This window comes from Rissa tridactyla, chromosome 4, assembly GCF_028500815.1.
Source record: "Rissa tridactyla isolate bRisTri1 chromosome 4, bRisTri1.patW.cur.20221130, whole genome shotgun sequence".
Lineage (NCBI taxonomy): Eukaryota > Metazoa > Chordata > Aves > Charadriiformes > Laridae > Rissa > Rissa tridactyla.
In genome coordinates, this window is record NC_071469.1 from 38,778,544 (window position 1) to 38,795,416 (window position 16,873).

The window sequence follows — 16,873 nt, forward strand, 5'->3', positions numbered from 1 at the left end:
ACCGGCCAAAAAGTGAGCTGCTAGCTTAACTATACTGAATTGTGTTCAATAGACAACATATTCACAAGTCTGACCAAAGTAACAATGAAAAAGTAAATATAATAATCTTGCCCACCAAATTATTTTGCTTCAAAGTTCCTGCTTATTCTATCCATGAGATGCAAGTAATTGGAACTGACTAAAAATTTCAAATGAAAGAGACTATTTTCTCATTACTGTTTAACTGAAAAAAAAACCTCTAAAATATTCTTTGCACTCAGTAAAGTTATAACATGATCAAGCGCCAGGAGGCTACAAGTCATACTTCATCTTTCTCACAGATCATTATTAATATTTCCACAAGCTATAGCCATATTTTGTACGAATCTTACACCTCATTGAATTGGAACAACAGCTTCTATTAGGAGCTCAATGTCTCCCTTTGACTCGCTGAGCCTGAAGAAAAAAAAAAAAAAAAAAAAAAAGACCCACAGGTAGAGAGGTTGGTTATTTTGTTTGTAACTACGGATTTAAATGGCAGACTAGCTTCCCTTTCAAAGAGTTAGAAAAGAATCCATAAATTCTGATGTTCACTTTCCACTGCTATCTCAGAAATAGCTCTGTAACCTGCTAGAACATGATTAGCTGCGTGATCCTTCAAATGGGTGGCTTACAGGGGCAAAATGAACCAACCTCTACGACACGCCGCTGCAGTTCTGTACTGCAGCTTCTAAAGACCCAGTTTGAAAGCTGTTGACTCACAGATAAATAAACTTAATAACCATGAAATGTACATTCACAGGAAGAAAGTCTCAAAAACCCTATTGTCTAACATTAGAAGCCAACTTGGAAACTTGGTAAAGCCTGTCAAGTATTTATTTGGGAAAACGCGTATTTCAAGACTTCACTCATTAGATACACCATTTTCCAAACTACAAAGCCCCCAGCTACAATTCAGCTCTACTCATTTAGACTATAACTCCAAACTGAAGGATCTTTATGGGGTATTGTTGTGAGAACGTTATCATTATAAATTCAGCAATGATTCTGCACTAATTGGGAAACTCAGTAGAGAACCAACAAACTGTAAACTGTAGAAGTAGTCCTTTGCCTCCCCTCCATAATGCTGAGCCATGCTGTGAGCAAAGAGCCTGGAGGAAGCTTGTCCGGCTGCTGTCTATAGATAAAGAGACTTCTGATTTTCTAAACTTGCCAAGCCAATACATTTTCACCAACAGAAAATTAACTGTATTTTTTTTCTTTAATTCAGTGGAAATGATGATATGAAAGTTACTGGCAACTATGCAAATTCATCAAGCAATTTATACAAAATTGTCACATGGACCTGCACAAAACCTGGCAGCCCTATTATGTTCAAATTGACAGTAACTTAAGAAAACTGACTGTTTTTCTTACAAACATTCAGTCAAAAATATGAGTGCAAACATAAAATGACAGAAATAACAGGCTTCAAGAAAGCCTTACAAAGTAAGTATATTGCCAAAAAGGTTATAGCATTTTCATTTAGATTACTGATTGTTACTATGTATAGGATGTACTTGCCAAAGTCAGGGGGTTTATACACTGCATACATATGGATCCACATATGTGAATGTTGTATGTCATATTCTAAAGCAAAATTATACTTAGTATTCTGGATAGATTAAGGAAAATTTCTACAGAAAATTATTTGTTCTTACAAAATCTGCCATTCTTAAATAGAAGTATCCCGAGCGGCATGAGAAATTGATGTATTCTGAAATTGATTCAATTCTTATGAGTTAATGTCACAGTATTATAGACTAATCCAAGCTGAAAGGGATTGCAAGAGGTCATCTTGTCTAACTACCTACTCAAAAGAAGGTCAAAACTGAAATCAGACCAAGCAGGTTGGGGCTTTGTCCACTCAGGGCTCGAAAACCTCCAGTAGTATACCTAATTCTTAGTGTTTCATTTTGTTCTTCTACTCTAGCACTTCTGAAATTGTAAAAGCAGTTGTATTAACAGCTTTAACAATAACTTGTAAATAACACACGAGGAGTTCTGCAACATCAGGCAATCAAAGTTTATTGAGGGTATATAATCACCTCAAAAGCTCAGTAACAGACTTTTTAAAGGTTATTTTGCTAGTCTTCATAAGTCAATGAGTAAGACAGCCTCACTCAACAAAGATATGTTATAAACTGATATGTATTGAAAAGCTTTGTACTTTTGCAACCATATCAATGACCAATTATGACAAATTATGTAAAAAACTCACTGAAAGCAGCATACATCTGCAGAAGAGAGAAAAATTTGAGTCTTGACCCTAACCCACAAAGGTTATTTCATAAACTTAACAAAGGCTGCTCACAAGAGTAAAGTTTAGAGAACACCTCAGTTACACACAGACAAGTCTAATGTGTATTTAATATCCCCTACATGCACACGGTTTTAGAACAAAACCAACACAAATGCAGCAACTCTCTACCAAGATCAAAACCAACATGTTGAAGAAGCTTCATGGTTTCTCATGAAAGGAAAAATATGTGACAAAGTTTCTCAATAGACACATTTTTTGCCACAAAAAAAAAACCAACCAAACAAACAAAAGCTTTTGGAAGATTTCAGCTGTGTTATATTAAGAATTAAAAGAGTTCTCCATAACTTATGTTACATTTGAATAACAAGATAACTATTTCCTACCTTTAAATTCAAAAATATTTGATAATGTTTAGTACCAAGTTAAAAGTTTAGGTTTTTTTAAATGCTTCTATTTTGTAAAAAAGAAAGCACATGAGGAATAAGACATTTTTCTACAGATTTCAAAACATAAAAATAACTAGTGATATTTACTCACGCTGTTATATTTTCAATTGGCACAGCATTAAATAAGAAAAAATTCGGAAAGACACCAAACAGAACAGTATTCTTTGAAACCGTACACCTAAACTGGCAGAAAATAATAAGTTTTCTTCTCTTTCCTACTGTTAATCTTCTGCCAGCCTAAGTTCCTTCTATCAGTTCACAGCAGAATCAGACAAGCACAAATAATGGTTAGATAGGCTGGAACCATGCCATGAAACATGGGATCTGAGAAGCAGGTCCTTCCTTCATATCTGGCAGCAGTTATCCGCTAGATTGGCTAAGTGTACTGGTAAAGCCATATCCTTGGCTTTAATTTCCTGCAACGCTAAACTTGTTTTTCTAAAGCCAATTTTGTTTTCTCTTTCCATTAAAGACTTGCAGATTCACCATTACTGTTCCTGTTCCACATAATACACACGGACACACAAGTGTTCTTTGTCAAATTCACATATTTTTTAAACAAAAATTAAAAAATATATATATACTTTGCTACAAATATTTATGTTGATTGGTAAAACTTTCAACATGAATTTTAGAACATTTGTGACTGGCTTTAGTACCCTTTTTCAGTTACTGCTTTTAGGTAGTCGCTGAGACGTGTAATGCATCATTTTAGAGGTTCAGTATACAAGTATTGATCTTTGGTTCACAGTGGGAAATGCTATATTGGATTTAAGTTAGAACACCCAACATCTGTCACTTTTTCAGATCAACTATCACATAATAACAGCATATTACAAACACAAAAATATTCACATAATGAAAATTAAAGCTATAAAAGGAGAAACTCTACTAAAGTGAAACCCTAAAAGGGTACTATATAAGAAATTCAAAAGGACAGCATTCTGCTTACCTTCTCCCTTTCACTATTTCTGCAACTGTCAGTAGCATAGTCCCTAAGTTTTTCATCTTTCGTTACTAAAATACTGCCATTTCCTAATTAGAATTTCACGTGCTACTGAAAAAACTGGCATCTTTATTACCCTTCTGTCCAAAAACTGGCAGATCCAGTCATCATGCATTTTTGAAATTAAGTTGCACTATTACATTTATGGTGTGGCACGACGAAACAGTAAGACTGCAGTTACAAATAGCCCCGTTTGGCGATATTTTCATAAAGGGGGGTCAAAAAGGGATAATTTTTAGGACCAATGAACAGCCACATAGTAAATCAATGAACAATAAATTATAAAAGATACTAAGGATAAAAAGCAGATTGCCTAACATGCAAACAAAATGCATAACTATAAAGCTGAATGCAAAATCACATATCAAGGAACAAGCAAGCAGCATATATATATTGAATAACAATAATTAAAAAAAAAAAAATCAAGTTACACTAGAAAAAAAACCACCACATATTACAGCAATGTTACATCAAAAAGATACTATCCTCAACTCCCAGGGTTTTAAACAGCATTTCTGAGACCAACACTAAAATTTCTTTCTTTCTTTAAACGGTGGAAAAATAGAAAAAACACAGAGTACAAACTACCCACTTGATAAACAGACACCAAAACCCCTCTTCTTCCTTGTCTTTTCAATGCCTTAAAAAATGTGTGGACTGCTCAGTGAGGAAGCCCAGTTTTTCTCCTTTCCATTTTCATAGGTGTCTGCAAACCACAGAGTCATGATAGTGATGCAGGGACAGGGGAAACGAGAAAAAAAAAGTAATTCATCACAGGTATGTTTCCAAACTTAGAGATTGCAATCCCTAACTCATAATCAATGCAGGATTTCCCTGACAGTATACCCAAGAGGTGAAAAAAAGCAGCCACTCATTATCAACTTCCCTTGCACAAGTCAGTAGCCTCCTCCCTAGGACACACTCAGCAAAAAAGAGGAACTAATCGGCTGGAGTTCCCTCTGGCACCATGCAGCATGCTGTCCCATAACACAGCAAATTACTGCCAAACATCTGATTTGTGGTGGGTTTGGTTCCAAGAGAGATAGCCTCGCGTTGAATCCACCTGCACGGTAATCCGAAATATAGCTGTATGAGGGGTAATGTGTCTCTGTGATGCTCCTCCAAAACAAAAGGCAGCAACACACCACACCCCCCATTTTGAAGTTCTTTTGGTAGAAGCTCAAAGATGGTACAGGTAGTAGTATAGCTCCCAGAGGAGTATGTCCTCCAACTGCTATACTATGGCTTGAGAATTAATGATGAACATGTTTGGGGATTCTGTCTATCAGAATATCAACATAACACAGATTAAAAAAAAAGTGTAGAGACATCACACTCTCCTGACTCAGGTAGGTCAGAGGCAAAATTTTATACCACCAATGTGTGGTGTGCACTTGGTCTCAAAGCAGTAGTCCGCTGCAGGCAACAGAAATACGATAATTTATCAACAACCTCTAACAACTAACATCATAACTGTACAGTTCTGGAACATGAAACTTTCTCCAGCAAAAATAGTTCTGTTTGTCCTGAAATGACCTGAGAATAGATGGAGGCTGGGGTGTAAGAGAGGGGAATGCCAAAACAAAGCAGCTCAAAAAGACAGTGTAAATAAACACAATCCACACTTATTCAGCTACTGCAGAACTACAGCATTTTATCTAGAAAGTGAAAATAAATTCAGTTACCTTCTCTGCACAAATGCAGTTCAAGTTGCATTCCCACATCCTGTGAGAATACAGTGACTCTACATACTCTGATTGCAGAGTGATCTAGCCTGTTCTCTCAGCCAGACCTATTCTACTTTGTACAGCACCTGGACACTCCTGGCAGGAGAACTCAAAAAGCTGGTGGCCTATGCGCCATGCAGACGTCCAACTACCACACACACACAAAAAAAATTAAAATAAAAAAACCATAACACTTCACGTGATTCTTTCTTTCTTTCCTGCTCTATCTTTATGATAATATCATGGTTTTACATAAAGTACAAAGGGACTGAAAAAAGGGAATTGAGGGAAAGTCAGTTCAAAACATATCTGAAGTCCAATGGCAGGTAACTTATCTGAGAAGTGAAAAAAAATCTTGACTGCACTTTGTATTTAAACTGGGAAGAACACAGACCACCGTTTGAACTTGTTCCATTTCTCCACATTCTCCAAATCCTTCGCTTCATTACTCACTGCAAATTGATTGTGCACTCTCTGTATCTAAAACAGGCTCTGTCTGTCCACTGACTGCCTTTTTACAAAAAAGCGTCAGTGCTAATGGCTCTGTAACCTTATGCACAAGCGGTTTCTAATGTAAACTGGCAGGCACAAGGATGATTTTGCTATATGTTTTGAGAAAGAGCTGAAAATAATACATTACTTCACTAAGAGACATTTTTTCTGCATCATAAACAGCATTTTCAGTGGCTAACAAAGGATACACTAAGGCAAGAAAATAAACAATTATTATTGAAAAGTGCATCAATCTGCTTTGCTGTCTCACTGAAAATAATTAAACCACTTTTCATTATACTTCCTCCTTCAGGGTTTCACGTAATTTAGATTTTTCCCCTTCCAATCATTCAACAGAGAATAAGCATTTGTACAAGTCACTTAATGGCAATTCTTGGCAGTCAGCTCAGACAAATCAGTACAGGTATTTGCAAATCCTTTTGCTTTTATGCTTTATTTTTTTCCAGACTATACCTAATGAAATACAAAGACAAAAAAAAAATTATATTTAATATTTTGTGTATTGCACTTCATGATTTTTCAACAGTAGTACTAAGATTGAACAGTCTTGCTAAATATTATATCTATTCCATCGTTACAGTGACACACATGACAGAGAAAGTTAAAAATAATTTCTTCAAAAGTATTAATGGGCATGAGGTAATACAGATATGTTCCTATGTTCACAGTCTTCTCATATGGGCATACTTACCTATTGATGAGTTTGTAGTGAGCCTCCAGTGATTTTTAAGCATTGCCTCCATTAACTGAAACAACTTACTTCCTTATTGCTTGCCTAGACATCACAGCTCTTCCAGTACAAGTTCAAGGTTCTATTATAAACCAGTTTGAGTTTCTATTATAAACCGTTTTTTCAACTTGAAGGAAAACGCTAATAGACCAAGGAAGGAAGAACCTCAAGAGAGGTTCTTTCATGAAAAGGGAAAATAAAATCCCTCCGAAGAGTAATCCTCTTCACTAGTTTGCTTTATTGGTGACCTTTAGAGAGATCTACCAAAGCTGAAGAGAAGCTTAATTAGCAGAAAGGGCAGCTGAGAGAACAGGTAGCATGAAGAAAAAAGTTTTTAGTCTTTATTGTACAGGATGAGAATTTTTGAAAGAGAGATGAAATCCTACGACTGCTTCATAAATGTTGGATACTGGAACTCATCACTTTGCATTAGCTAAAGATAGAATTAGCCAAGAGAGACATCCTATTCTGAAACCTATGTTTTGCATAACAGGAATGATGTTCCAGTTAAAGGGAAAAACATCTCATGAAGCACACAGGAGATTTGTTCTTGAAGTTTTTACATAAAACTGTTACGGCTCCAGCGCTCACAAAGTATCATTCTAGGAGCTTACTAACTTCAATAGCAAAAAATATTTCTCTCTCCTTGATTTTTAAAATGTTTTATGGGTAATTCAAACAGATTAGTCATGTGACTATGACATCTACAATATGTAACTTGTAGATAAGAGTGCATCCAAAGCTTCCTCTCCAGAAAGCATCACTGAGTTGCAGAAAAACAACCTGAAATAACAGGAGAAAAAGTCTATAGATCCTGACAAGTTCTTATGTTCAAACCTGTTTACAGCTGAAGAAAAAACCATGACGCCTACCTAGACAGAACATCTGTAAAAAGCCTGTCATTAAACAAGGGTCAAATAATTCTATATGAACGGATGTAAACCTATCAAGTGCTCACAAAAAAACTCCACAGTGTATTGTATCTCCATGTTTATTCTGTGACTGTCAACCTCTTGAGAGGCTCAAGAAGCAGGAATGGTGTTTCATTTTTAAATCATCTTGATGAAACTGTTTTATAACTACACCAGGGTAGTATAGTAGCATCGATGTTTTCAAAAAACTGTCTTTGCATTCACTCAAAAAAACCCCGTTGTTCTTTGTATATCAAATCTGAATGCAACTTACTACAGACATTTTAGAGATCACCGCTCAAACCTCATACACTCCTTCCTCATTCACCTCCAAATTTTTTTGGAGGGGAGTGGGGGGAAAATACTCTGAAAAATACTTTTCCAAATAGCCTTAAAGAACGTGCTTCCATAAACCCAACATGGAACATAAGACAAAGTAGTGAAGAATCACTGCCAAAGGTCCTCAATGCCCTAATACCAAACTTAGAAAAACAAGATGTTAAAATGTCATTTTATTTTGCCATTGATCTAGAGTATAATTCTAAAAAGTAAGAGTTACTGCACAATGATGCTCTGATCCTGCAGTTAATGCTACTGTGAAGAAGCTCTAAAAATCATTTAGAACTTGCTGGAAGTACAAATGCATGGAAATTCCCAACAAGGTAAAGGAGGATTAGGCTGTGCTTGCTGGGATGCACTATGAATCCAGGATTTTATGTGCACATCATATATTTACCTGCAACAGTTTGCACTAGTTGCCAGCCCTAGCTGCATACACAACACTAACTGCAGGAGAACATTGCAACCATTTTGCAGTGGTGAGCTCTAAACAGTGCTCAACGGTCTAGACAACTCGTGGACAACTTCAACTGTAGTTCCATCAGGAGGGAAACCACTTTGAGTACACCAGTATTACACTCGAGTGTAATCTCGCAAGGCAAATTTGCGCCAAAAAAAACCCCATCCTTAACAGTACCTCTAAAAACGAAGAACCATGACAAAATACTGAAGGAACAACTTTTCTCATTAGCACAATTAATTTTTGAATTTTACCTCTACAAATAAATTTTACTCTGAGACAGTAATCTTTTAACACCCTTGCTAACAATTAGGGTGAAGTAGAAGGAAAAGAAATAAAGAGTATGGGATCATTTGAGCTTCTGTTGCTTCCATGGGCATGCCACCTACTGTTAGAAATTAACAGGAACATAACAGATCAGTAAAGCCAGCAAAGCAGCATAATCTGAGTAATACAGACTGAAACAGAATAAAGAAAGCAAAAATAAAAAAAAAAACACACCAGAACCCAGGCAATCATAAAAAGCTCAAGGCCTCACAAAATGCCAGTGGCAGAGCAGTAGCCTAGGAAGAGCTGTGCCCCAGAATCATCACTCCATTCTCCACAAGACAGAGACCCTGACAAAACAGAGACCCTGGCTATTCTGGGGTTAAAGACAGAGTCTGTACAGTCTGTAACTGTATGGTTATCCTCTGGGAAAAGTGAAGCAGGAATAGAAACAGGACCTTGAGGCAAGTTTCTCACACACTCCAGCAGATTTATGGGTTTTACCAGCAGGATCTATTACTAAGTCTACCTAAGCCTTATTTTTAAATTAAAAAAAAAAAAGAAAGAAAAGAAAAACCACATAAAAATACCCCTCTATGCCACACCATAGAAAACCAAATCACACGGGCCTGAAATCCTTTGATTATGAAAACCTGTAAGAAATACTCCTCTGTACTTTTTATAAGGCTCTAAATTACCAAAGAATCAATGATCAGCAATTTTCTGTTTCTATAAAATACAGTGAAACCTTCTGATAGCTACAAAATGCTGTGCAGCACCATTAGACTGGCTGGAAACCCGTAACAAGGCTCCTGAAACTACTCAGTTACTTTTGTGAGGAAAAGAACAGCAGTACTGTATGGAATAATTCTTTAATCAAATTTCATCACTTCTACAAATTTGTTTATTTTTCACATATATACCTACTATCTCTCACTTGATGTACCCATACAAGACCCTGTATGACGCTCTCCAGGACCAACTACTCACCCCAGTAGCACAAGATTTTTAGCTCGGAGTTACTAAGTGTTCCCTGCCTACAAATAACTTTCCTTTCAGAGCTGTGTTTGGAACAAACACCCAGTAGCAAGTCCTAACACCTCATACCTACATGTGACTTTCATCCGTTCCGCTGTACATTCAGAAAACATCACCCTGGGACGAGAACAGCATTCCCGCCCCACGATGCGCACACATCCTTCCCTACTCTCCATCGTTGGGTGCAGGCGCTCTCTGTGCCCGCATGAAGCCACCAGGGGCAGGTTGCCCACCCCACCTACTGGCCGCTACCGGCATGGCTTCATCCCCAAAACGTGTTTTAAAATAGACGGATTCTTAAATCCGTGGTTTTCGTTCTTCCCTAAACTCTAAAACGTTTAGTTAAATACGATGGGAAGCCCTCGGAAGAGCTTCTCCAATATTCAAGGTATTACCATTTTATGTTTCCTCTGAATAAAATCCACTCCATTTTATGGGATAATTAAATCTAAGTAAGGTAATGACTGAAAGTTGTGTTTCACACAATTAACAAAATATGGAGCTGATAAAGTTATCTCATTAATCTAGGAAATTTCAGGACAACTTGTTTGAAAGTTACCAAATTACTACCCCAGAGACTTTGAGGGGAAAAAGAGGAATAAAAGCATTTAAGTACGTGAGGACAGAAATGCACAGCCATCCAAACTATAAAAACCCAAAGCTCTTTCCAAGGAAGTTAAAAAAAAAGTCAGACATGAAGCTGCTATGGAGCAATGATGCTGCGTGTTCACCTGTGTAATGGGATGCGTTCAGTGCAAGTGTCTCAAGTTAAATCAGCAGGGAAGTTGGTAAAATATAATGAAGGAATAACAATAAATATCACTAAACCGTCCCACGCTAAACAATCAGGGATTATTATGAAATATTGCAGTCCCCAGCGCTATGAAAAGCAGGTTTCTCTAATGTCTAGAAACTGAAAAGAATATATTAACTTTGGCTGGGTAAAAAGCATTTTTCTTTTTCATTGCAAAGACAGCCTTGAAAAAATAAAATTAAAAAAATAGGGTTGTCACAAGTGGATATGCAGCAGCTCTACTGAGTAGGCTCAGTAACCTTCACCATACTCTTTTAAAACCTCTGACAATATTTTTCTGTACTGATCTCCGTATACTTCCTACACAATGCATCACACAATCTATCTGCCCTTTCAGTCACAATTTTTCAGTTCCCAAATTAAACCTCCTCCGTTTTAATAGTGGTGTTGTTCTTGTCCTGCCTAAAATGGATCTGTTTGTGGCAACTTTTCTACATAATGGAACACTGTTATCCAGGCCTCCCCAGAGTGTCCTCCTCACCAGACAAAAAAAAAAAAAAAAAAAAAAAAGAGAGAGAGAGAGAGAGAACCAGGTCCTTCAGTGTTTCCTCCTAGGTCATATCCTCTAGACTTCACATCCTTCTTCATCCCTTCCCTCTGAACTTTCCCCAGGTGGTCCAAATCTTGCAAAAGTAGAACCAGTTCTTTAGTGTGATAGCACTGATACTGTCTCATCCATTAAACTGCTAGTTCCCTTCTATAAAGGGAACTTCTGTGTAGCTTAACCAGTCACACACACCTCTACAGATTTTTCCTATGTAAATGTAGTTGTCTTATATTTGACCTTGAATTACACCTTACTGCAGGCTCCTTCTCCTTCAGTTTGTTGAGACAGTGTCCTGTGCTCCACCCTCCTGTTTACCCCTCCACTTTATCACTGCCTGCAAATTTTAACTGTGTATTTTACTCCTTCATCAGGATTATAAATAAAAACGTGAACAGATACAGAACAAAGCCTCGCAGAATCCCACATAACAAACACCAGTTTGACACTGAACCAACCCTAAAGAAGTTTCCAGCCCCTTGTTCACACACTTTTCAAGAAGCTTAATCTAAATCAATACACTCAAAATAAAATAATCCACACTTCATTCACAGTCGGTGTCTCTTCACACCTCATCACAGTAGAGAAACTCCTGAGAAGGGAAGTTCTTCGCACCTCATTAGTAATTAAGTAGAGCTCACAAGCTGATGTACATTAATCTAAGTAAGTTTCTTCCTAGTTGCTTTTGAGAACATTAACATAAAACATAAAAAGATTTATTGTGGTCAAGATCCAGAAATCTGCACAAGCTCTGTTACACTGTTCTAAAATAAGTCAAATGTATCTGTATTTGAAAAATCCAAACTTTTGTTACCATGCCTGTGAACAGATTGCTTTTTGCAGTTGCTTAGACTGTAAACATTTAGCTCATGCTAATTAGGAAAAACTTATCTGATGCTGATCCGATGCATTAGATGTTCCATTAGATCAGTTCTACATGTGCATGGACCACAAGAATGAAGATATAATAAACACTAAATAAATGTGATATCATCTTGAAGCTAAACATAAGTAAAAAAGACTGCACTAAAATTAAGCTGATTACCTCCATTCTTTAACAATAAAATGTTTACTGCAACCAATGCCCAAAGCCAAAAAAGGAACATTGAAACAGACCTGACAATTCAAACTGCACTGAAGTAATAGCAGACCACATACACACTGCAAACAAAGTTAAAAGAATACTTTGTAAACTGCAAATATAATAAACATAAAGGACAAAAGAAAGTCTCCTTAAACCACCCACAAAAGGATGTGGTCAAGTACCACCAAAATAAAACCCAGTATCTTGTCCACAACTTCAGGAAGTTGTTTTTGTTTTAATAGCTGGTTTTAATTTTGTTTTCATAGAAGAGCAATTTAAAAATTCCGACAGTCCATAAAATATTAATCTGGAGCAAGTCAGAGGAGCTAGAATAAGAGTGGGAGATAACATCAGGCTAATGTCAATCGGACCTTTTAAGCATTATAATTCCACATTATTTGACTAAAAATGAATAATTGCAAATGTGTTCTATTTATTTAACATAGAATAGATGAGTTAAAGCAGACAGAAACAACAGAAAATTATTCAAGATGACAGATGTATAAAGAAATCTGCCATTTGGTAAACCAGCCGGTCATAATTAGACTTGGATTCACTTTTGAAGGGAGGACGCAAAATCTTCAGTAATCAAGCCAGTTAAATCAACATGCACACTAGTTACAAAAAGACCTAACAAGTGCAAGATCCTTTTTCCTCTTGACAGGAATAAGAACACTTTTCCTCACAGTTTCTAAACCAATTCGATGTTTGACAGGCAGCATCTTGTTTCAAGAGCGGAGCTGGGGAGTTCTTTAGAGAGCTATCACCTCAACAGCTGACAGAAATCATGAAAGCTTTCATCTTTAAGACTCTGATCCACAGCTGGATCTACCATGCCAGGTATAAGCAAGTCAATTATTTATAAACCACTAGCACCTTGATCTCATTCTAGATTAACACCCAGCAGAGGAGGGGAGAACTGACTCAGCAAGTACTGCGTCTTGACAGGCTTTGCAAGTAGCACAGCAGGTCACCCATTTCTAAAACCAAAGAATTACAGTACTCTTACAGTAGTGTAAAACATGTAAAGCAGTCTCCAGCCTTCACTGGTCCACAAAAAAAAAAAAAAAAAGGAGAACCAAACGTGCCACCAGTACACTTTCTTCTCCCTGTTGTACAGGTCAGGAATAACGTCCTCCTGGAGCTACAAACACAAGCATAGGAACCATTAAATTAAAACATCTGAAACACAAAATTTAAGATGAATCATGGTTTTAAATGAATGTAACTAAAGATGAAATATTGCTGCCAAAGTATTATGCAATTTAATGCCAATTTCTACTTCACTATATTTCCAAGAGTTTTTAATTAAGTTTGGTTTTATTAGCACTCTTACTACAAATTACTGAACCCATTCACCTCTAACTTTACTTCCATTTTACTGCTCTGCCCATAGCAGGCTCAACAAATGCAAATCCAGTTACTTTAATACAATTTGATGTAGATTTTGTCATAAAGCTTTTCATAATTGAAGACACAATAAAGAAGAAACTTCCCAGGCAACAACTAAATCTCCAGCAATAAAGAATTACTTAAATATCAAGATTAGCAGCAATAGTTTTATAAACAAATGGGGTATAAATAAATAAAATTATAAATTTAATATAGCTTTTAAACTATTTAAGAACCTAGATTTAAAATTATTTTCAGGAAATAATACCGGGTCATCTAAATCCTGATTATACAATGCTAAAACGATCCCTATCTAGTAGGAAAATTCCTCCAAAATGCCAAGTTGACACCAGCGGTGTGGAAATGCAGAGTGTAATCCTCCATAATTTTTACCCTAGAAGGCAAAAGGGCTAGAATTGCCCTTGAAATTCTGTATATTACAAAATTACAGTGTTGTTAGCTTCCCTTCTCTTCAAGGCCCATTTGAAAAAAGAAAGGAGATTTTCAGAGAAGACTGCAGCTTCTCAGCACACAGTAAGGAAAGCAACATGATAAAACCACTCACATTCCCCCTATTATTACCTGGCTCTCCAGGTTTGCAGTTTACACATCACCACTTAAGAAGATCTGACCGCTGGTGCTGCAAGACAGCAGGGTTTCCTCTCACACAAACCGCTTACTCTGGGTCAAGCACCCTCTCACTGAGCTGGTGCACTTGTGTAAAACAGAAAGAACCCTAAGGAACTGTGACTAAAAGGGGGTAATTTCCTGCCAGGTGAGAGATGAATCTGTTCTGAAAACGTGGTTCAGCACACATCAAAGGCAGTACAAGAGAGCTTGTCTGACCACGCAGATGGAAGAAAGAGGAGGACAAAAGAGGTCCTCCCTGTTTCAGAAGTGGTAAACGATAAGACTGGCTCAGAGGTAATACCAGACAGCAGCAGCTGCAGGCTGGCACAGCTGTTGATGCTATGGCTGGATTGCTGGGAGCCAGTCCCCTCCAAACTGCTAAACACAAGGTTTGTGCCAGGTGTGCTAAGAGACCAGACAGTGCTTAACATCAAAAGCCTCCAGTGCAGAAGTGCATTATGCTTAACCACTCTTTAGTAGAGTTCTGGGAAAATCCTAGCTATTGCTTCACTTTTAAAGATACAATCCATATTAGCCTTGGCCAAAAATAAATTAAGTCACTGTGCTAGACTAAGATGAAGAGCGTATCAAAGTCAGTAACGCAGTGATCAGGCAAAACATACTATAAGCTGCCCCAAAATAAACATTTTTAACTGCTTCCTGAAATACTTCAAACAACAATACAGACAAAAATGCATACATGTAACATGAGTCCCTTCCTGAGTGCACCTTTTAAATTATGAAATGGGTGCTGCTGGGTCAACAGTACCAGATGGAACACAGATATAAACGTATTTCAACTTAGTAAGAAACGGTTGAATGACTTGGAAAAAAATCATTCCAGGATAGAAGTTTCCTCAGCTAATACAGGTGCTGCATTTCCCCCTTGGGTCTCTGCGGCTTATGAGGTAGCACTATTGTTTCACATTCAGAATCCAAACCCATCTGCACACACCAGTATGATCTCAGCAATTTATATCACTTACAAGTGAAATTACCAACCAGCACTCTAGGTAACAGTACCAATCCAGCTGCATCTTCTATCTCCCAAAACACGAGTACTAAAATGTAACTAAATACAGTGACAAGAGGGATGAATATTTTACATTTTTCAAATCCACCAGCAACCATGGGAGTTCTAATATAGATAAAATACTGTCTGGGTCCAATTGAAGCTATGGCATCGTAAAAGTCAAAGTGAATCTAATCAGCTTGATGCTGAAAATGGGGTAGCAGCTGGTCTATCTACATTAGGACTCCCAGTGCTGCCAACACTAATCAATATTAGGTCATCATCCTAATCTTTTTGCCAATCCAGGGACAACCATGATTTCTATTTTGCAACAAGGCTAACAGAAGCAAGACAATCTGAATGTAGTCCTGTCAAAGCATTTATAAATGGAAATGATTTTAAAGGCGTAGTGTTGATCTCATACCACGGTAGGCTACAGAAAGCATTTTAACATCTCCACAGGAAACTGAATGTGTAGTTGTGGCACACTTTGGCACGTCTGTGCTACTCTTAATCTGCTCAAACACTTTATAATTGGTCAAAGCACAACCATCAACTTGCATTAATGACAAACACATGTTCCCGTGAATCACAGACACCAATGCTGTAAGACGAGCTGTTACCATCTCCCCCTCGCTCGTACCACAGGCTGGACAAGACACACGCTCATTTCAACTTCTAATCAACTGTGCCAAAAATGCCCTGCAATCCCTCGTCTCTGTCTGCAAACAGAGATGTGTCTTTCAGGTGCGTTACTCAAACGAGACTTGTATTTTTCAGCCCGAAATTATAAACGTGTTGCGGCCGGAAAAATCCCCCTATCCACGTTTCCACTACAGCGGGCAGATGCCGGGAGCGGACGCAGAGCTGACCGGGCAGGCGAGGCTGCCAGCCCCGCCGTCCCCCCCGCCACCGGCCTGGCTCCACCTCGGCAAGGGGTGGAGCAGGGGAGGAGAGGGAAGGGTTGTGCCCCCGCCCCGGGCCCCACCGCGTGCGGCCCCGCCTCCCCCCGCACCCGCGGAGGGCGGGCTCTCCTCACGCTTACCCTACGGTGGTGGTGGGCGGCAGGTGGCGGCGGTGCCCCGCGGCCTCGAGGTTCTCGCCTGCCCCGGTCCCCGCCTCCTCGGTGCCCGTGAGCGCCGCCTCTTCCCCGGCCCCCGCCTCCTCCGCGGCCGTGGCCGTCCGTGCCGCTGCTTTCGGTCGCTGGCTCGGCAGCCCTCTCCGCGCCGCCGGGCCTGCGCCGGCCGTGCCGGCCACCTTCCCTGCGGGGCCGGCTGCCGCCGCGCTCGGGCTGCATGGCCGGGCTGCGACCTTCCCTCACGCCGCCTGTGGCCGGGCCGGCCTGTGCTGCGCCGGTCCCCGCCTACTCCCGGAAAGAGGCCGCGCGCGGAGGGCGAGAGAGGGAAATGGCGGCGCCCGCGCCCTCAGCAGCTCCCCCTGCCTGCGGCGCCGGCGGCAGGACTACGGCCGCCGAGCGCAGCCCCTGCGGCCCGTCAAGGAGCAGCGCGGCGGACGCGGCGGCGGGGACCCGCGGTCCGCCCCGCTCCGGGGGCCAGGCCCTGGCGGGCAGCTCACGACGTTTGTCCTTGTACCCTCTGCAAGCCTGAGCGAGCAAGGAGTGAAAAACAAATAGCTTTCCACATGTATTTAAAACAAAAATGCATTTAATGTCTAGAAAA

At 39.2% G+C, this 16,873-nt stretch overlaps 1 protein-coding gene across 2 annotated transcripts in view; it reads right to left on the bottom strand.

Moving 5' to 3' along the window:
- Positions 1 to 16,573, bottom strand: part of AVEN (apoptosis and caspase activation inhibitor) — a 101,540-nt gene extending 84,967 nt beyond the window's left edge. For both annotated transcript variants that reach the window (XM_054198052.1, XM_054198051.1), the window contains exon 1: positions 16,240 to 16,573. In XM_054198052.1, the coding sequence (XP_054054027.1) occupies positions 16,240 to 16,491 (252 nt within the window). In that variant the 5' untranslated portion in view covers positions 16,492 to 16,573. The remainder of the gene's footprint in view (positions 1 to 16,239) is intronic.
- Positions 16,574 to 16,873: the final 300 nt, after the last annotated feature.